Source organism: Rhamphochromis longiceps, linkage group LG14, assembly GCF_057381845.1.
Source record: "Rhamphochromis longiceps isolate RC_006_pf linkage group LG14, R_longiceps_female_GT1.1, whole genome shotgun sequence".
Classification (NCBI taxonomy): Eukaryota; Metazoa; Chordata; class Actinopteri; order Cichliformes; family Cichlidae; genus Rhamphochromis; species Rhamphochromis longiceps.
Genome location: NC_140570.1, coordinates 36,030,221 through 36,052,048, shown reverse-complemented (window position 1 = coordinate 36,052,048; position 21,828 = coordinate 36,030,221). Strand labels below are relative to the sequence as shown.

Genomic DNA, 21,828 nt, shown 5'->3' with positions numbered 1-21,828 from the left:
CGCCCAGCCTAATGATACAACTGCCAAATATCCACAGAGGACTTTCTCCGGGCCACTGTGGTCTCAAGGTAATAAAGTGCTCGGTGGCTTAGTGGCTGCTGACTAATGCATTCATCCTTCTGTCCTTATCCAGCGGGGTAACTTTAGCTGACATCCATACTGTGTTGGTTTAATTTATGACACTTCCACTTGTTACTGTTGTGATGCTGATTTCCAAACTGCTATTAAAAGACAATCAAAGAGCATTTGCAGACTATGATGCAGTGATTCTGTATTTGTTTGTATTTGTTCAGCTACTAGCAACATTTCTTCTTGTTCAGTACTGAGAAGAATCAAAATACATTGACTCCTGCAGAAAAGTAAATGTGTGCTTGACTGCTTGTAAACACCATGCATTTTTAATTAAGAAGGTTTAAGAAATATTGAAAAGGTAATAGATTCCCAACCTCATGGCTACAAAAGAACGGTGGTGCAAAAGTATGATTTGTCACAATAAATATTATAAACATATTTGTCACAAATTAAATATGAGCAGGTCAGGCTGTAGGCTGCAGTTGAAGAGTTGAGGTTTAATAAAGCACACAAAATGCTTTAATAATAATAATGGATTGCATTTATATAGCGCTTTTCGGGACCCCTCAAAGCGCTTTACAATACCACTATTCATTCACTCTCACACACTGCTACAGTTGTAGCCACAGCTGGCCTGGGGCGCACTGACAGAGGCGAGGCTGCCATATGGCGCCATCAGCCCTTCTGGCCATCACCAGTAGGCGGTAGGTGAAGTGTCTTGCCCAAGGACACAACGACCGAGACTGTCCGAGCCAGGGGCTCAAACTGGCAACCTTCCGATTACAAGACGAACAGCCAACTCTTGAGCCACAATCGCCCTGAAGCCTTTAGCAGAATCTGTGGTGCAAAATGGTGATAAAGGCATTAAAAAAGGAAAGCGAGTTAAAAGAGAGTTTTGAGGGCTAAACTGGGAATTGCTGCGTAATTTAGTTGCTTTTTAGTTGAACCTGTTAAATGTGTTCCAGGGGGATTTTTCTTTTATGCTGAAAGCAGCAACAACAACGCTGATATTTTGAAAAAGTCAGAAATCACACCTTACATAGCGCAAGTTCACAAACTAACCAGTGTATGCAATATAGAGATTCAATCTATATGCCCTTAAATCTCCACACCTGTGAGGCAGCTGTGACATTCATGGATCGCAGTTGATTTCCACACTTGCAAGTGGCACTCTGGATGGCTGCTGCAGCTCCAGCATGTTTCTCCGCACTTTATGCTATTGGTGCAATTTGTTCAGCAATGAATCAGCGTCTGGTGAACTTCTATGGATCAGTGGTTACATTTTTTTCCAGTTGTTTTTCAGCCTCCCACCATATTGATCCAGAACGAGGAAAAGCCAGAGGGAAATCAACTGCCTCTTGTGCTACCTCATATATCAGAAAGCTGAAGTAATAAGCACAAGTGTAGCATGATGAATCGTATTCAGTATGAATCACACCATGACTTGATGTATCGATTTCTCCATGACTGAGCACTTTTTTGGTGTCCCTGTGTGGCAGGTGGTACTTGAAGACCTTGGGCTCAATAGATTCTGCAGTGGGCAGCCTTAATCATAAACCTAGTAGGGTCATCATGTTGTCATCACTCTACACCAGTTTTAAGAGCTTGATAAAGTGCTTGTGCAATCTTTGTCCATTCTCAGTGACACCAGTGTTGGCCTAGTAAATCCCTTTTTTATTCACAGGCACGTGTGTTTGTGAGAGACATTAAAGTCTCTTATGCTTCTGAGAGTCATTTTGGTCCACAGAAGAAATATAAACGGCCGTGGCTACAAAGACAAATCTCAACACATTGGAATTTAATTCACACAGTATTAACCTAAGAGACTGATAAGCACAGACTCACTGCATAACGAAGCAGGCTGGGACGCTGCTTTGGGACATGTAGAAGCTGCTGGTGTTATGACTCAGATTTCTGTGCTTCTAAAAGTCATGTTTCTGGTGTTGAAACACAATAGATGCCATTTTTTTAATCTGCTTTCAAAACACACATGGAATCAATTAATTTGCACATGCTAAAATGTAACAAGGCTGAATAGACACATGAGTTTAGGTGAGAAACTGGGGAAAAAATTCCAAAACATAACTTTTTATGTGCAGTTTTGAAGAGGCTGAAGCTTTTTTAAGTGGGGAGCAGAAGATAAATACATTCTAGTAACAAAGTTTGCTTGAACATATCTCTCGCTTGCAGAGCATCTGTTCAGTTACAGCCAAACAGATGATTATTAACACGATCCCCCCCACATACATGCTCAGAACTGCCTGGCCTGAATGCCGAGTGCTGTGACAAAACACTGCCAAGTTTCATTTCATTTCAAACTGCAAATGTTTTATGCAAATTGAGTCACTTTGTGGTCTGTTTAAAATGTATTTCTCTCAGCACCCAAAGATGACTGAAAGGGATGATTCATCAAATCTGACTCCAAACCTGGCATTTAAAAAACATTTTAAATGGTTTTGAAAGAAACAATTGCATTTCCTGTTTTTATGATAAGAGTGAAAGTCTTATAATACGCTCTGCTGCTCTGATATCCATGAATCTTGGATGGATCTTGGATAGTTCTGCAGAGTGAATTCATGTATATTTCATCTGTGCCGCTTCTAAACAGGTGACCAGCTGACACCAGTTCCCACGAAAGCCCCCAAATTAATAAATCAGCAGGTGTGCTGTGACTGTGTTGGCTTTAGATCTCGATGAGACAGATCAAATTCTTCCTGACAGAATGGATTACTTTCTCTGTCTCTACCTACACACGACTAGCCCAACACACACACACGCCGGCATATATATATATATATCTTCGTGCCTATGTGCAAAGCCAGCTCAGGGAATTCAGCTCACCTCCCTCAAACTCTGTCTGACAGTTGCCAGAGTTTTCCTTTAGGCTTTCTTCCTCATTGATGATGATGTTCTCAATGTCCTTCATGGTGAGGTGGTCACGGAAGGCGCAGAACAGGATGTGTTTCAGCTCCTCCAGGGTGATTCTCTGCATGTCGAACTGAGGGAGAAAGAGATGAGGAGGAGATTTTTAAAAAGAAAGAGACCATTTTCCCTTCACATAAATAAGCTTGCCGTACGTGCCTGGCAGGGTAGTGCGTGACACAATCCTTCCACTAGGAGTTCCACTAGACTGCAAACCTCAATAAAACATTACAAATACAGTCTCTATCGCCCTAAGCTGTGGAGTACAAAAAAGAAAAAAATAAATCTGAGTAGATTTTTGCTTAGGGCGACTTACAATAAGTGATGTTCCCTGTAAGAAAGGACAAAAAGTTCAAATGAATAAATCACTCTTCATGTTCCAGTACGTCCCTGTACATCTTACAGATGTCACTCCTATACATTTACTTTAATCTGAGCATTGCGTAACGCTGATGCATTGATTAAATTGAATGAGGTAGAGTTATGTTCAAAGAGTGGCTGATTTATGGTTCTGTTTGAGTGTTTACAGACACACCCACTTTTAAACCAGAGGTGTCTGAAGGTCAGATCAAGAAGATCTTGCTGGCGAGCGATGCTTTGCTGGAAAGCAGTGCTTTACTTAGGAGCAGTAGGATAATTTAATTTACTTTTTATTCTGCAACAAGAAAAGCTTCAGAGCCGGACTATGATACAAACCTGACTCATAATGAAATCACAAAGAGCAGTGTGTCCCGAGCCAGTTGCGAGGACAGCGAGTTCCTCTGAATTCGTCTAAACGCTTGTATAAACTCACTGATATTTACTTTCAACAAAGGCAACGTATATTGTTCCTATATTGATGTTGTGTCCATTGTGCACACTGTAGGAATAAAAATTTGGTAACACTTTTAGTTTATAGAGCTACAGAAAAGAATGAATGGATTAAGAAAGTCATGGTAAAAGCAAAATGCATCTGCTTTCAATTCCCAGGTTTCATGTATCAGGATATTACAAAATTATTCTGGTCTTAAATTTTGGTAAGTGCAGCATCAGATTAACAACAGATAACATATTACACCATGTCATTAAGTATTAAGTATATCCTTACTGCCTCCATGGGAATTAAGACATGAGTAGCTGCCAGATGCTGCTATTCAAATTCGCTTTAATTAACTGATCATCAGCAAGTGTGATCACCTCTATAAAAGCAGATATTTTAGCAGTTTGCAGGTTTGGTGGATTCAGGTGTGTGCCAACACAATGCTAACGAGGAAAGATATCAGTAATTACCTTACAAGTAAACTGAAGTCCATCATTCTGCAGTGAGAAAGATTATTTAAGAGCACTGAGTTACAGTCGTTCAGTCTTAGTTATGCTTGATCTCACCACTGCCTTTCGACACTCTCGATTATGATATTTTAATCCAAAGCCTTCATAACTGCTTTTCATCATATCTAAGGACCAGAACATTTTATGTTTCAATTCAATTCAAAAATTGAGGGGTTCCGCAAGGGTCAATTCTTGGTCTGCTACTCTTTAAACTTTACACACTCGCACTTTGTACTATCATAAAGAAATCATAATATATCTTACCATTCTTATGCAGAGGATATTTATCTGTATCAATCTATAAAATGCACATTATATGCATAGATTTTTTTGTCAGTGTACTATTTCATGTAGAAGAGTGTGAGCTCTCTACTCTGGAGGAGTACTCTGTTTTGACGGTCTCTCTGTAGCCCTGCAGAAACCAGAAATATTTGTTGTTGTTCCAAAAATGCGTTCATTTTTATCCCCCCCCCTCCACACACACACACACACACTTCAAAACATATTGAAAGTTTGAAAATTCTCATCTCAAACTGGGAAAATGGTCCACGCATTCATTTCAAACAGGTTAGACTACTTTACTCAGTGGTTATCACCTTTGCCGCTGTTGTCAAATACCATGGCCTTGAACACATCAGGTGGTTAGGCCTTTTCTCTGTTATCTGTATTACACACTCACCGCGGTACCCAGGACATGCATGGATGGGAACTGCCCCAGTATGACCCTGAAGTTGATAAGCTGTGTAACAACAGCTGAGCCAAATCAGTGGAGCATAAAAAGCTACGACAGGCAGAAGCACAAGGAGATCTAGGAAGTCAACGTTAACGGGACACCAGCTCTGTCTTCATTAAAATAGTAGCAATAACAACAATGATAACAGTGAAATAATTGCAAAAGTTCCACTGTTATCTTTATAAACCTAAAAAAAATTAAGCAGAAAACTCTGTTATATTAAACCAACCAAATATTTAAAAAAAAACTTAATTAACATAAATAATTAATAACAAAATACAACATCGGCCCAAGTCATTCTATTACAAAATAATTTCATTTTGCCTGCTCTGTGGCCTCATATGTGTTAGTATGGAGTGCACAAATTCAAACTGTGACACTAGTACAGTAAAATGACCAAATATGACACATCAATTTGTAATAAACATATAATCTTTTTAGATAAGGAATCATGTCTCATCAAGTCTCATGAGCTGAATGAGTGTTAATCCTGGTCTCCTGTTTTTTTTTTTAATTTATGAGACCGAACAGTGCAGAGGGATAGACAGGAAAGTGGGGAGAGAGTGAATGACCTCGGGCTACAGCAGTCCCCGATCTGTCTTCTTTAATGCAGACCTGCTAGTGAAGAGAGAGTGAAGTATGTGCGTGAGGAAACAATAAGGTTCAAATACCTGGTGATATCAAAAATATGCAATCAACAATGATCCCATTCTTTTAACAAAAACAGGAAATAAGATGATGGAAAATACAACATCAATAAGCATTTACATAAAAAAGAAATGTAAATGCATATTCACATTTTTGATGATCATAAAAGGCTCTCACTGAACATGTTGTTTTTGAAACTTTGTGAACGAGGTGAGAAACACCACATCTCTCTCTGCTATACAAATACAGTTTTTATTATTAACATAATTATTAGTATAAACAGAAAGGTTTCCATTCTGGTTCAGTCAAGCAACTCCAGAGAGCTTCTTCACAGACCATATATATATATATATATCTACATCTATCTATGTATCTATCTATTCATTCATATAGAGTTTATATGATTTACTAAATTTATCCAGCTTCTCAACACATTTGATCTCAGTTTACAAACACCAAATCCAGATTGTGTTTGGTGCACTCGGTGATATTATGATGAATGACACTCGTCCAGAGAGTGAAGGATAACATTCACTGGACTTTCTGGCAAGCCCACTGCATAAATCACACTTGGACACTTACCATCGATGAGATTTGTTATCGCTCAGCCTTCTCAGAGTGAGCTAATGAACACTCGCACCAATCACACCTCAAATGTTAATCAGCCTTCATGAAGATTCATTATCAGAGGTAATTAAAATTTTGGGTCAATGTTTCGTCTTTTGTTTGCCGGCTCATTAATCAAAGGTGAACGTAAATGTAAATGTTGGCAAGACAAAAGTAAAATAAAGTTATGCAACAATAGACTAATAAATCACATACATTGTGAAATGTAATTTAAAAGCAGGTACAGTTAATCCAGTGGAAATGTAAATATAACAGTGACAGAAAACATAAACCCATAAAAAGAAGGTACAGTTACTAAATATTTCCCCTGAAACCACCAGTACAACTAAAGGTTTATACCAATACAACAACTGATACTTCAATATTCTTCAGTTATTTGATTTTCTTCATTTTACTGCATTTTTGTGAAAAGACAGAAGGAGCAACACGATGCATCACCTGGTTGAACAGGTGACCCATGCTGTGCAGGCTTTAGTCCTTAGTGCTGCACTGCAGGTTCGAGGTTGCTCCAGGTGCTTTTCTATGTGCCATTCCCCCTCACATACAACCCATCTGCCTTTCTACTCTATACTGTGTAAAAAAAAAACTGATAAAAAAAGAAAATAATAAAATTTATCAATCATTTAAAAGAATAACACAGTAAGCAGAAAAAACTATGATGACCACTGAAACTCAAACACTGACTCCTTGTTGACCACCAAACTCAAAGTTTTCTACATTAGTATTGAACATACTTTTCAGATAATAAAGAGCCCCACAGTTCAGTATTGACAAACATAAACAAACACAAACTTTTTGTGAGACTAAATAGAGTATGGCATTAGTTTAGGCAGGAAACAAAGTCGAGCTCAGCCCATAATCCCAGCCGTTCAGCTAATACTCTTCCAAGCAACCAACTAGTGAATCTCAAACAGAGCCATGCATCTGCAAGCCTCTTTACAACCCATCATTCTCCTTTGTATGTGTTAGACTTGATCATTTTCATGCGCCTGCTCTCTTCAGGACACTGCTGCTGCTGTGGTCCTAACTGGAAAGCTCATACAGCAACAATCTCACATCAGCCACCATGTACAGCAGCATAAAAAGATGTTTTGCCTCCTGTTTCAGAAATGGATGCGATGTTTCACAGACTGCAGAGCTCTGTTTATTTCTCCTCGCATCTCCCTCTGGAAAACAGAGAGAGGATCTGTACTAAACAGACAGATCTACCTGGAGTGCCCCTGCAGCATCTGCCACTTAAAGTTACTGCCAACTTTTGTGTTACTTCCCCCCCAAAGGAAAAGGTCGGCAGCCTAATTGTGTTTACCCAACCTTTATGCGGCCTCGCTTCCCAATAAAGACGGCATCGCTGGCACCCATCAAGAGACTGGCAGAACTTCATTTGCCAAGAAAAAGAGGGATGAGCCAGAGGATAGCTCTATTCACAGAGCACTACAGTAGAAGATAAGAAAAAGCCATTTTATTTTCATTTCCCATATCCCACAGACTTTCTCAACCTACATTCACATTCAAGCATGGACTGACCTTTATGGAGAATATGGTGAAAGAAAGGGGAGTAGAAAAGAATTGCACACCTGAACCTAAAGTGACTCCCACAGAAAAGACCTTTAGTAGGACACCCAGTGGTTTGTGACCTACAGCTTCATAATGGAGCCCACGCTGGAAACCTTCAGTCTTCTTTGTTACACATTCTCCTAAGAAGTTCAGTCTGAAGTGCAATCACATGCCTCAGGCACAGAGAACTTTAATGGAGACTTTGGAGAAGTTGGAAATGTCACATACTGTTAAGGTCTGCTGTGGTCAAAGCTCAGAAGGAGCCTTGTATTGAAATGAATTGAATCCGTGACAGAGTGATGGGGATAAAACAGATTCACGTGATCATTAAAATCCTGTGATTGAACTGACATTTTCATTGTTGATATTTAAAGAGAAGAAAAATGTCTGGTAACAAATAGCAGGAATGTTACTGTGCCGTTTTGAACTAATCTTTAAAGCATGAACCATTTCTGGTAGGTGCTTTTGGCAAAGTTTTCATAGCTGTTCCAACTCTTGAAAGACATGTTCCTCTTTTGTGTGTCCAAACTGAAGGAACTTAGGGACTACTAAAGTTTGCAGGACCCCGTTTAGACTCTAAGGTAGATATGTGTTGTACAGCACAAGGAGCTTTGGTAAAAGTAAATGAACAGATCAAATATATATAATAAACCTTATGTTGATTGGTCTGGATCCGACATGGACAACTGGCATATTTTTTAAAGCCATGTATGACTGACGGACAAATCCAGGGGTTATTAAACCAATATGTTACACAGGCATTACAATTACATTTTGAACATTTAATTCCTTTTTGAAGGAGAGCAGCTCGGACTTAATGGAGGAAAGACATTCACCAAGGATAGCTTGAAACTCTGTTTTAAGTGTAGCAGCAAAGTCCTCGCGGAGAGCCGAAAGCAGCACCGCTTTGAGAGCGCTGACATCGCTATTGGTGGCGGCCTGGGCCGCAGTCCCCGATTCAGGACGGGTAAAAGGGTAGTCAGGAGAAGCAGGCTGCAGGTGAGGCCAGACCGAGCTTCCTCCTTTAGTCAGCTTTGGTGGCATTTTAGTGAGCAAAATCAAAAAATGTACTATTTTAAAATGAGATAGATATCGCTTGGGGTCGAGTCAGAGAATAATAATAATTTAAAAAAGGCCGACCCTGCAAGAGCTCACCAAAAGCGCTACTCGCACCAAACCGCCATTAGTCGGAAGTCCCTCCCATTTTGAACATTTAAGGGATATACCATAACTGTGACTCCTAAACCTACAAGCCTGTCGCAGGGTTAACAGAGAGACAAACAACATTCACACTGACATTAACCTAACCTCACTATCTGCATGTCGTTGGACTGTGGGAGGAAGCTGGAGTACCCGGAGAGAACCCACGTAGACACATGCAAACTCCACACAGAAGCAGATGGTTGATTTAAACCCAGGACCTTCTTGCTGTGAGGCAACAGTGCTAACCATCGCGCTTCCATGCTGCACCACATACACTGTGTGTGAAAAACCACCTGTTGTGGTTGTCAGGTTTTCCTCTTCTCCAATGCTAAAGTTCAAAGATTTTCAATAAGAACAGATGCAAACTATTTGCAAGAGAGACTGGGTTTGTTTATTATAGCTGGACTCACAGAAGTTTAGGGTCCAGTGTATAATGCTGATAAACTCTTTACAGTGTTGATAACATAAGTCCCACTCCTTTCTGAATTTGATTGGCTTGCGGGAGAAATTGTTCCAAAAGTTTTCAACTGACAAATCTTTGAGTAGAGAAAATGGACACAGGCCCTTACAATCACACCACTAATAATATTACTGCATTGACATAACTTTATACCATTTTAATAAATGCATGAGGTGTCATAAAGACTCAAATAATACAGTTACTTATTAAGAAGTGGACAGGTTATATTTCAAAATGTGGATTTTCTGTTTTTAATATTCTCCTCAATTATTTCATGGGAACAGTGGGTATATTATAACTGTACTATAACATATCTGAGTCACTGTGAGAGCCTTTGATGCAAGGTTTAGAAACACTTTTACTAAAAGAGTCTTGAAGTTCATTAAAACTGTAACTACCATAAAATTCATCAAAATCAGTGTAAGGAGATGCACTGAGATCGTATTTGCCCACACATACAGAAGCACTATCCTTGAATTAAAACCATGAATTTATTGACTTTTTGCAAACTCTTGAATATTTGTTAAGACCGCAAAGTGGATTTGGGATTGTGGAGAAAGCCATGTTCATCTTTACACCCATAAATGAGGCGTACTCAGCTGCTCACACACACAGGCGGTGAGAAGGTGCCAAGAGCCAGCATCCATCCATCTGCTGAGTTCAGCCCTTTGCAGTACAGCCAAATTATAGAGCTACAGATAACATTCTCCACACACTGACGAATCCAATTATATGCATTTGCTAATGTAAATCTAATGCAATGAACTTGCAAGTCCTATTTTTTCCAAATGGTAGAAATATTAATCCATTTAAAACGTGCTGCAGCTGAGGAGGCACATCCTTGAACCCTGTTTGATTTGAATGCAGAAGAACATGCTCTATGCTTGTTTTAATGTAAACACTATCTATAGAAATAAGAGATATTTCATTTTTTTCATTTCAGTGTATTGTCAGAGGCTGATTATAAGAAAGTGTGAGGTGGTGGTTTTCCAGGGATCTGACTGCACCAGGGTTTTTGTTGTTTTGGTTTGTTTTTTTGCAGGGCAACATGACAGTAACAGAAACTGATCATGTAATCTGTGGATGCTGTTGTCAAGCTGGAGAAAGGAGAGTTCTGGACTTTGGGGGAGAATTTTACAGAAGCTTGACAGACAAGGCTTCAAATATGTCAAATATGTAATGTGATTTCCAAGTCCGACGAAATGGTTGTAAGTAACAAAAACTTACAGTTGATTAAGACACCTGGCATGGCCTCTATAGTGCAAGATCACACACACGTGCAATACTGAAAGGAGGTTTATACGCAAACAGCTGTGCACGTATGGTGTTCCCAGCTGTGCACTGTCTGCAAAATCAAAACAAAACAAAAAACACTCATCCATTACTCATATATCCAAATCTCAGTATTTTCACGATATCATGTCTGCTTAAAAATATAAATTTTCTAAATCTGAAAATTAAAATACTTGTCCTAATTAGGATGTTCAGAAAAAAAGGCTTACCGTCAAAACATGCATCTAATTAGAATAAAGGGAATAAAGAAAGCATTGAAATTACAGACCTTTAAAATTAAATGTTTTTTCTAAAGTAAATTACAGTTACAGAACACAAATGGAAAAAAAACTGACTCCTGAAAGAAAACAAAAGCAGAGCTGAAGACTGAAACTAATAAAGGTCAGAGTGTGAGAAAAAGGCAGTTCTCTTGTTAAATGAGGAGCGATTCGGTGTAATCGGGATGACCGGGAGTGATAAAGAAAGAACAAACAAGAGCCGTAGAGTGACAACAAAATCAAAGGTAAGGGAAGTGAGATAGAGGGAGAAGAAGAAAAAGCAAAGAAAGACTGCTGATCCAACTAGTATTAAATGGAAACAGACTCCTCCACTACGGAGTCTGCACAGTTACATCCTTAACAACCAAAACTTGTGATGGTGCACATCTGTTTTATGTTAAATACAGATGAAACTCCACAAACTTACAAGTGTGATTTCTGTGTAATTATTTCAGTGAAGACTAAATCATATGACTTTATAGACGTTTTTGATTAGCACTTCAATTTATTAATATAAATGCTAATGATGAGGAAACCAAAAAGAAGAAAAGGAGGATTAGAAGTGGAAGCATTTCGTAAATGTTGGATTTATTGTCTGACTGACACTGTAAATAACTAGCTGTGTTTTCAAGCAAGTTCAGCCCCTGATCTTAAAACATCAGTCTGACAGCAGTATATAAATTACTGCAGATGTTATTTGTGAGTTCCACTGGAGAAAAGTGACGGCATCCAAAAGCTGGTTGGTGTATTTCTACCCTGCTCCTTATTAAGAGACCCTTCAACAATCGACATTGTGACTACACACAGGTACACTTGTTGCAGTGTGGGATGGTGCAGTTTGGAAGTGTAAAGTAAAGAAAATAGAAATCTTCACTAACACTAAGTATGCAACCTGTAAGGCAATTCAGTTTAGTCAATTATTTATGCCCTCCTCTGCTCAACACCCAGGTCTAACATGCACACATTCTCTTCCCTGTTAAAATGAATGCTCAGCGTCTTTATCGATCTCTGCAGCCTATCTGTTTCCGTTAAAAGGCCCAAAGCCTTCAGGAGAAATTTATGTCTCCATTACCGCTGCGTCACCAAGCCGTCAAAGGCCAGAAGATTAATTGAGCAAAATAAAACATAACACGTGCCACGAGGGTAACAACAGGCGGGAAAATGAATTGTAGCTCATTTCTGGAACCAGTCATGTAGTGTTTTGAATTTACATAAACATTGGCCACATGATGAAACTGACGAAAATGACTTGCAGTGAGACTCTTATGGGCCACAAAAAGAGTTACTTCTGTCTTGAGGTCTGTAACCTCTACGCTCCAGTGCACATTTCATTATAGCCCCACGACCAACACACGGTAGATTAAAAAACAAAAACAAAAAAACTCATCCTAAGAATTTTTACAGCTTTTTCATATACAAGCAGTAATATCTGATTGAACAGTTGCAGATAAATGTTCATATTAGGCACTTAAAGTCTGCAAATCCTGGCATGATACTTGGATCAGGACAGCAGACTTTAGACAGTTTATTTCACAGACAGTTTGAGGAAAATACGGGAAGAAGGGAAAATGCCTAAGGCCACTTAGAAAGCTACCAATAGCCAATTACTGTTAGTATGATTAATCAAGGTGAGATTACTCCCATTAACCCCTGTACTGGAGCAGACTACAGGAGCAGCCTGAGGGTCACTGCCCTCATTATTGGCTTTCAGTGGATCTATGTGGTGTGCCTCATGTAATTCATTACCTTTTACTGCAGAAGAATGAACAACAGAGGAGACAGCAGGGAAGAGAGATAAAAGATATGAGAATGAAGTACAGCGAGAGACACACAAAGATGAGGAAGAAATGTAAACAACCAAATAAATCGTAAGCACAATTTTACTTGGAGGTGTTGGCATTGAATTGCAGTTCAATAGCTGATAGTACAGATTAAAACATGGTTTAATTAAACCCACGGTGTAGCAGGACCCCTGCTAAAGGACGACTGGTTATATATTGTATTTCTCATCTTAAAGTGGTAGAAAAATCTAATTAAAGCTCGATCCAAACAGAGAAGTTTTCTTATATCGGCTAGTGCAACATAGGCAACTCTAACTTCCATCGAAACCTTCAATTTAAGTTCAGTTTATACAGTTTATAAGGTACTGCAAAATGAAAATTTTGCAGATTGTCACAAAAAATTATTTTGTTTTTTTAGTCTGTAACATGGAAAAAGTTGGAGAAGCACCAATGTAATAATTCCCCAAAGAAAACATTCAACGTCATTGTAGATGCAGGGGAAAGCTGAGAGATCTGTCTACCCACCTGCTTATTTGTGTTGCAGAAATTAAAATCATCTTCAAAGAAATGTCACATAAGGTGTTCTTTTTCAGTATGTCAAGGACTGCATCACCAAGCCTGTACTTAAAAGTCAAGGGGAAATGTTAATTCATGCAGTATTGTGAGTTTGGCTAGTAAAAACGCCTGAACTCTGACTATTTTGTGTAAATAAATAAATAAAGAAGGTTTTGTGAATGGGGTGCAAATCTTTTGAAGTCCTATACATCCATATTCACTCTTCATCCTTTCTGTCTGCAGGCCTGATGGGACTTTGAAGTGCAGCTCGGAGGATAAAAGTACAGCGCTGTGAAATGATGAATAGTGGGAAACAGACCTATGTCTTTTTGATTACATTTAGCTGACAAATGATTTTCTCCATATATATCTAAATAGGGCTATACGCTGTGATTGCTTGGTAGATAAAAATGAATAAGATCGCCTCAAGTAAATCAGTGTCAGTGTAATGTAGTCAAAGAAATTTATTCTGATTGGCAGACACATCATTAAAATTCTGGACACTCAATAACACAAATGCTCCTCCACAGTGTGTGTGTGTGTGTGTGTGTGTGTGTGTGTGTGTGTGTGTGTGTGTGTGTGTGTGTGTGTGCGCACATGCAATTTTGTGCATATTTTAAGTCAAGCAATTGTGCAGAAAATACAGTGATGTGGTGCTGACACTTCTCAGAGCTGCATCGTGGATGAGAAAGAGCTGTAATGAAGTGAATCACTGAAGGAGCTAAGCTGACTCACACGCAATTAAAGCTACATGGAACATAAGGAGCGTGAGTTAGGATGAAGGAAAAGGAACAAAAAAAAAAAAAAAACACGAGGCTCCAAATGATGAAGGGAGCAGGCAGAGGCAGGAATCAAATTAAGAGTTGAAGCAGGAGGCCTGAGGGTGCTTGCTGCTGCTTTTCCACGAGCAGCAAAACTTCAAACAGCAGCTTTCTTGTTTCAGAGCTAAGAGAAGAAAAGTTATCAGCCTGACTCAACAGTACAGTAGCAATATAGTGTTCATCACGAACAGCATGGATGTAGATACAGTAAGTTTAAGGCTTTAAAGTTTTACTACTATTAATGGTCGTACTGATACAGCGTATTCTATGTTATATATTTCTGTTAACCAATAAATAAAGTCATAATCCTACTGCAACCTGCCACTTTATAATCAATAGCAACATGAGGTGAGGTGTCTCGAGAAAAGTGTCAGCGTTCCCAAAGATTACGTAAAAAGAAAAATGAAAACAGCCAACAAACAATAAAACCAATGTGCCAACTACAGATGGAAGCAGCCCCTCTGACATGATGCATTCTGTTGTCCTTAGGAGACGGATGTGACAATTTTAGAAATGAAGATGGAGTGCTAACTTATTAACACTTGGTTAATAAGCGGCATCCAAAGACCGTATAACTGGATCACACAGACACTAATACCTGCTAATAAGTGCCAAGTAGCAGACTAAAATAACACAAACCAAAATTGGAACACTGATGTGTAGCTTACAGCCCAAAAAAGAAGTCAGCAAATTATCAGGTAATTAAAAAACACTCTAAAAGGCACCGACAGCCCAAAGACAGTTGAAAGGTTCAGTTCAGTTGTGTGTATGTGTATTTTGGAATGAATGTGAGGCCATGTGGTTGATTATGTGTGTGTATATGTTTGTTGCATACACTTATCTTTAATGTGTAGCTTTTATTACTTGTATACTTTTATACCTGTTATTAATTTCTGGCTCGCTTCCACAGCGTGTCTTTTCTCCCATCTTCTGTCTCTCTCCCCAACCAGTCGTGGCAGATGGCCCCGCCCCTCACTGAGCCTGGTTCTGCTGGAGGTTTCTTCCTGTTAAAAGGGCGTTTTTCTTCCCCACTGTTGCCAAAGTGCTTGCTCATAGAGGCTCATATGATTGTTGGGTTTTCTCTGTATCTATTATTGTAGGGTCTACCTTACAATATAAAGCGCCTTGAGGCGACTGTTGTTGTGATTTGGCGCTGTTTAAATTAAATTGAATTGAATTGAAATTGAATTATTCAAACTGTGAAGCACTAATTCTATGAAAGAAGCCATCTATGTCCACTGTGAGCGACCATCTTTGAACAGAGGCGGTGGTTTACGACACCAACTGTCTGCCATCTATAATCCAGTTTTGAGATCCCTCCCCAGACGCCTTAACGCCCACTCACATCCTGGGCCATCTGACCTCAGGAAATCGCATGATAAGGTGGGGCCAGGTTTCACAATGAGCTCACCCGAAACTCTGGCTGATTGGGACCCACACCCAGTTTCACACCTTGGCTCAGGCGATTAGAGGATCATCAGGGGGTCCTTTTGTCCCTCTGTGGGGGGATACTCCCACTAGGTTTAAATCTGGGACTCTCCACCATTTGACCTTAGATCTGAAGAAGCTTCTCGGATGAGAGGTGAAACGTCTTCAAGCAACTTAAAGAAGTCCAGACGCTTTTCTTTGCAAGCTCCTTTGACTATTTGAATGAAGTTATTATTATTATTTTACTATTATTATTCAGGAAGTGGAGCCACTGTGATTGGCTACAGCAACCTGTAATGGTGTACCTGTCAATCACAATGGCCACGCCCAAAGCTTTAAGGCTCAAAAGAATAAAAATGGCCACAAAGAGGGAAATTTCACATGGAGATAAAACCATTTAGGCTCTAAAGATGCCATTTTTATGGCTGAAGTTGTTCTTGGTAACACTGAAGGGTTTGACTTGAAGAACTACAGTTTTTGGTACTACAACACTGGCTTCTTTTTTAAGCATGAAGAGATTACTGCTTGCTCTCATTCAAAGTCAGCATTGAAAACTCAGGTGGAGGTCATCGTGAAAATACATTTCTGTCTCGCAAAGGCACTGACGGCCTCAAGGAAAAGATTCTGGCCAGGGATCAAAAGTAATGCCCTTCTTGATGCATGAGACAAATTGAGTCATTTTCACTTTGATAATCCTCTATAATTCACCCCCCAACCTCTGTGCTTCAATGTGAGGAGGATCACATTAGAGTAGATCAGACTGCTGGAAGGAGGATGATTAGGCATATGGAACGAAACGGAGAACATGTGCATGCGTGTGCACACGTGTGGGTGTTGATTAGCTGTCTGTAACGCTGTGTCTCTGTGCCACCTTCATTGCCATTCAAGGCCATGCCTGGCGAGGGAAAGTGATTTTTCGCTCGTCTCAGCCTTCCCAGCCGGTGAGTGAACGCCCTTAGAGTTTGTTTACATCCTGCACGTTGGCCTTGAATCTATCAAGCACCCAGCAGCTGCTTGTTAGAGAAGTGCTGGCTCTTCTCATACTACCTGCCTGGAGCAGGACATCTGACAGTCAGCAGTTCTTCATCAGCAGACATCTTATTTAAATTTCAGTAATTTAGCAAGGCAATCTGAGAAACTTGGAATTATAACTAATCATTGCAATGAATGAGAAAGAAAAAAGAAAATGATTGAGGACATTTATCTTTTTTTTTTTTTTTTTTTTTTTTGAGGACATTTATCAAATGTATCTAATTGGCAAATTCAAACGCTGATCCTGAATCAGTTCAAGCCTGCTGTATTACTAAGGCATGGATATTATTGAAGGCTCTACCTGCATGGGCACAGGAAGTCAAGCTAAAGTCAAGTACAGCAGAGGTTTATGTTAAACATTCAACTTCAACAACAAAACCACAGACATGTGTAAGCAGTGTATGACCAGATAAATAACAGAAAAGAAATGTCATGTGGACGGATGCTTTGCTGTGAGTGGTTGTTGTGTTGTTAGCACTATCTGACAGAACACTTACACAACAATCTGAGGCAGGAGAAAAGCCTCAAAAACATTCCTACAAACCATTCCCTTTTGGTGGGTACCTGCAGAAATCTTTCAAAGGCTCGGATGTTTTTGGATATTATTTTTACTAACTAATCAGCAGCAAATGGGCTTGTTGAAACATTCAACAAGCCCATTGGTCCATAACGGACCCATTTAGCAGATGCAGAGCATTATCAGAAAGTAAAGCAGGCAGATTAGAGCACCAGCAGATTTAGCCAGTCTCAAAAACAAGATTTTGATTAAATTATGATGCCACTTTGCTGAAAACTGCAACCATTTTCTTTTATTGCAAAAGCTAGATGGAAAAACAAAACAAAGGGGAACTGAATAAAAAACATAAAACCACTAATGCTGTTAAAAATATATTTTTAATATATGATAGGAATACAGTGACTTGCAAAAGTATTCGGCCCCCTTGAACTTTTCCACATTTTGTCACATTACAGCCACGAACATGAATCAATTTTATTGGAATTCCACGTGAAAGACCAACACAAAGTGGTGCACACGAGAGAAGTGGAACGAAAATCATACATGATTCCAAACATTTTTCACAAATAAATAACTGAAAAGTGCAAGCCACTGTATTCGATGCAATAAAAGTTTGTAATAAGAATTTGACCATCCCAACTGATAAATGAAATTGACCTGGACATCCCATTTGGAATAAGCCTATTATATGATATTGCATATGATCTTTACATACACCACAGAGACAACCATAGCACAGAAACAATTACAGCGCTCATGGCAGACTTTCACTTCCAGGGTAACTCTGCAGGGGCCAACACAAATATTAACCTAATCTAAAATGTCTCAAGAAAAATCATTGTGACATGCATATTATTCATCACAGATGATTTTCTAAAGTCATTATAAATCCAAGATTGTGCCCTGGCGCCAAGGGGAGAAAAAAAAGATGATTAATGGATCTGATTTAAGGCAAAAATCTCCATTTACAAGCCAGACAGGCCACATGTCTAAATGTCCGGAGTTGGATTCTTCACCATGACTTTAACATGACTGGTAGACTTACATTAAAAAGCACTTCTGATAATGTGTTATGGAACGTGCCAACTGTAACCTTTTGCATTTTAATAATAAACGATTATTTGGTCACGTGTAACAAAATGCCAGAGGCATATATTGCTGAGAAAGAGGAACAGCTTTTGCACTATTGAGAAACAGATTATGTTTCAGAACCCAGCATCCTTTTAACTGCTCTTTCAAACTCACTCATATCTAGAAAGAAGGAACAGCAGTGCATAGCAACTTACAGTTGTTAACTTGTGGTAGTTTAAAAGTAATTTTTAGTTAAGGTCTACAAAATCACCAGGTACAAATTTTTTGCCCAACAGTTCTAACATGTAAACAACACTTTACAGTCCAGGCTGCGGTTTGTTTTCTGATCAACATGCAGCCTAAAAAAAAAAAGCAAAGTCCTCTCACGCTTCAGTTCATTTGAGGAGTCCTCATGACCTGGAGGTGAATACCTGTTCGTTAGACTGACTGCTCCTCACACCTCTCTGCTGTGCACTGCTTCCTCCTGACATTTGCTCTCCAAACCATGCTACACCTCAGAGAAACCAACACTAAAGTCTCTCCATCAAAAATAACTTTCAGGGAAGATTAGCTGACATTTTTGCGGGATGTAATATTTTATCACAGGGTTAAAGCACCCAGAGGCACTCTGACACATATTGGTTTAAAATAAACAAAAAAAGACCCAAATCAGGGTCTGCTATATTTAGCATTACCACATAAAACTAGTTTTTATGTGTATTGTCTCTTTGTCTTTAAAAGTAGAAAAAAGATCGACAAATAAAACTTATAAAGATCTATTCTATTGAAATAACACTGATTACATTAACACTTGTATTCACATTAGGCACTACAAGTCGGTTCTGTGGAGTTACATTGTATACAAATATGACTTTAAGACACGGTCAGTTAGCATCAACCAAATAACAAGAACAACACTGGAGATACTTCGGTTTCTTGACTGGACTAAATGACTTTGTCTCTAAGCTTAAAGGAAACAGCCCATAATAAATCAACGTGATAAGGAAAAAAACATTATCTTATTACCTTTAAGAAAAAATAAAGAAATCATCATAAATGAAAGAAAGAAACAAATTACATGCCAGAAGGCTAAACAATAACAGCCAAACTTTGTTGGTGTATTTTTTTTCTTATTTAAAGTGGGTGTGCAGCACATGGGGTAATTATAGGGTAAATAGCTCTAAAATAAGAAAACCCCTGGTGTCCTGTCAAAGAGGTACAGGAAACCTGGTCACTCATTTCTCCTGGCTGCCAGTTTTACTTCTGAGAAAGGCTATTGGTATAGTTTTTATTTTTTGACAGTGGTCCTTTGATTTTTGTAAAAATGTAAAAATACATTCTAGAGTGTCACAGTGAAGAAAAAACAACTTAAAATCCCTGATCATCTTCCTCATGTTCAGTTTATTTAACTTTATGCGTGAAAAATGTGCAAAAATGAGGAAAACTAAAACAACTTTGTCCCCACAAGTGATAGTTGGTCCCCACAAGTACAGTGGAATGCCAGTTTTTGGTCCTCAAAGCTGTTTAAACACACACACACACACACACACACACACACACACACACACACGGGACTGTCTATTATGGTTGGTGTGATTGTTGACCAAGTGTAAAATGTTGGAACCTGAATATAATGTTTGTTGCTGCTGTTCACAAACAGCTTATTCAGCAGTACCAAAGCGTTAGACAAACTAAACTGTTATTTATTTTTTTATTTTTTAATGCTGTCAGGTCTGGGACCATGAAAGTGTCTGCCAAGTTTTCCCGAACAAGAACTGCTTACATGGCTTGAAAAACTGCAAACATTATCATAAGCTTCCTTGGATTTAGTACCAGTGCAGGGTGTTATTTTGTTGCACGTAGGCTAAGAAAATAAAGTTTTACTCGCCATTTGGGCGTATGCTCTAGAGGCCAACTGATGAACCCTTCACAGGTCTGCTTTTTTTTTACCCTTGTGGTTTGCAACTTACAGAAACCAAACTTTACAATTTTATACGCTAATGCAACAGTACCTTTAAATAAAATGCACACAAAAACACTAATTCATGTATTTTGTACATGTTCCAAAATCTCTTGCTCTAAAGCTTTATCCAATTCATATCAACATGTACACCAAGTTACAATTATGAACTGAATTGAAAGGAAACCAGAACACCTGAAGAAAACCCCAAAAGTAAAAAGACCTTCTTGCTGTTAGGAAAGAGTGTAACTCCGTGCCACTGACATACAAGACTGATAGAGAATCTATGGTCTATTGAATGAAATTTATTAAATTATTTTTTTTATTTTTGATTAACAGAATATAAATTTCAAAACATATGGGTATAGTTAATATTGAGAAATGGTGCAAATAAGTAAGTTTTATTGTACCTTTATGATCCTTGAAAAGGTACACACTATTACCTTGAAGTTCACTAATTAAAAACTGATAAATCTCAAGTGCACAAAGAGGAAACACACTGCGTTTGACCAGATCTGACCTCTGACTCATTATCTTCACAACTTATATGATCTCCATTTCTACTATTCTCACTGGTGAGTCACCATCCTACTCAGGGATTAATTAGCACAATGCAAGGTACACTGACCTGCAATTAAAGTGCAGAGGAGCTTTGATCTTATATAACAAGTATTCCATACATCTTCAGTAATTTTCAGTTGAAGGAATTAAGTGCTTGCACATGAAAAATGAAAATTTAAAATAATGTTGATCTCAATCAAGCAGGCATTGAAAAACGATTTTTCGAATGTTCATTGTTTTGTTTACTATTCGTTTGTCTTGTTAATCAGGCTGCTGCTGCTGACTTAAAAAAACAACTTTAATGTTTGCAGTTGTTAAAATACAAGCTCATAATTATCCAATGGGATAATTAGATACATTAACAAACTGTTCAGGAGCAGATACGGGTGAGTAGGAAAGTGAGTGTGTGACAGCGAGTGAATCATTATCCCATCACCCCAGCTGGTGAGGATGTGACACTTTGCTTGATATCGCTGGAATGAAAAAATCTCTCTTCCAAGTCAAGAACAGAGCTACTCTCAGGGTTCAAAAGGACTGAACCACAACAAAATATAAGGTTCATTTGAGTGCAGGGTGTGCTTGTGTCACACTCCTGCTGAACGAATCCCGCTCTGCTCTGATGGACGAGCACAGAAAACAAATGCTGGCAAAGAAGGAAAGTGTACTCCGTAAAATGCTTTGAAAACTGAATTTTGTTAAGTGTTGCACAAAATGCCTACAGCGAAAATATTATCAGTATTGTGCACGTTGTTTCCTTGTCACGATTATTGAATATATTGCTTCCATCAAAGCAAATTATTAAGATGTGCCAAATCAATGTAAAGTTCAAGATTTGAAGGATGTTAATTCTAATAATTATAAGCATAATTATAAAAAGTTATATAAAGCATGTCTGGGAAAGGTTCTGGGAAACATATAGTAAGCATATACTATACAGCCAGAGACTGCTTTACTTGGTTGTAAAGGCAGAACAAATTTCTTGACTCCTCAGGTCCAGTCCATGGGACTACATACTATATTCTAAA

General features: G+C 38.7%; 1 protein-coding gene across 4 annotated transcripts in view; it reads right to left on the bottom strand.

The window, feature by feature from the left end:
• caln1 (calneuron 1) overlaps positions 1-21,828 on the bottom strand; it is a 76,962-nt gene that overhangs the window by 16,706 nt on the left and 38,428 nt on the right. For all 4 annotated transcript variants that reach the window (XM_085379653.1, XM_085379654.1, XM_085379652.1 and 1 more), the window contains exon 5: positions 2,914-3,070. In XM_085379653.1, the coding sequence (XP_085235779.1) occupies positions 2,914-3,070 (157 nt within the window). The remainder of the gene's footprint in view (positions 1-2,913; positions 3,071-21,828) is intronic.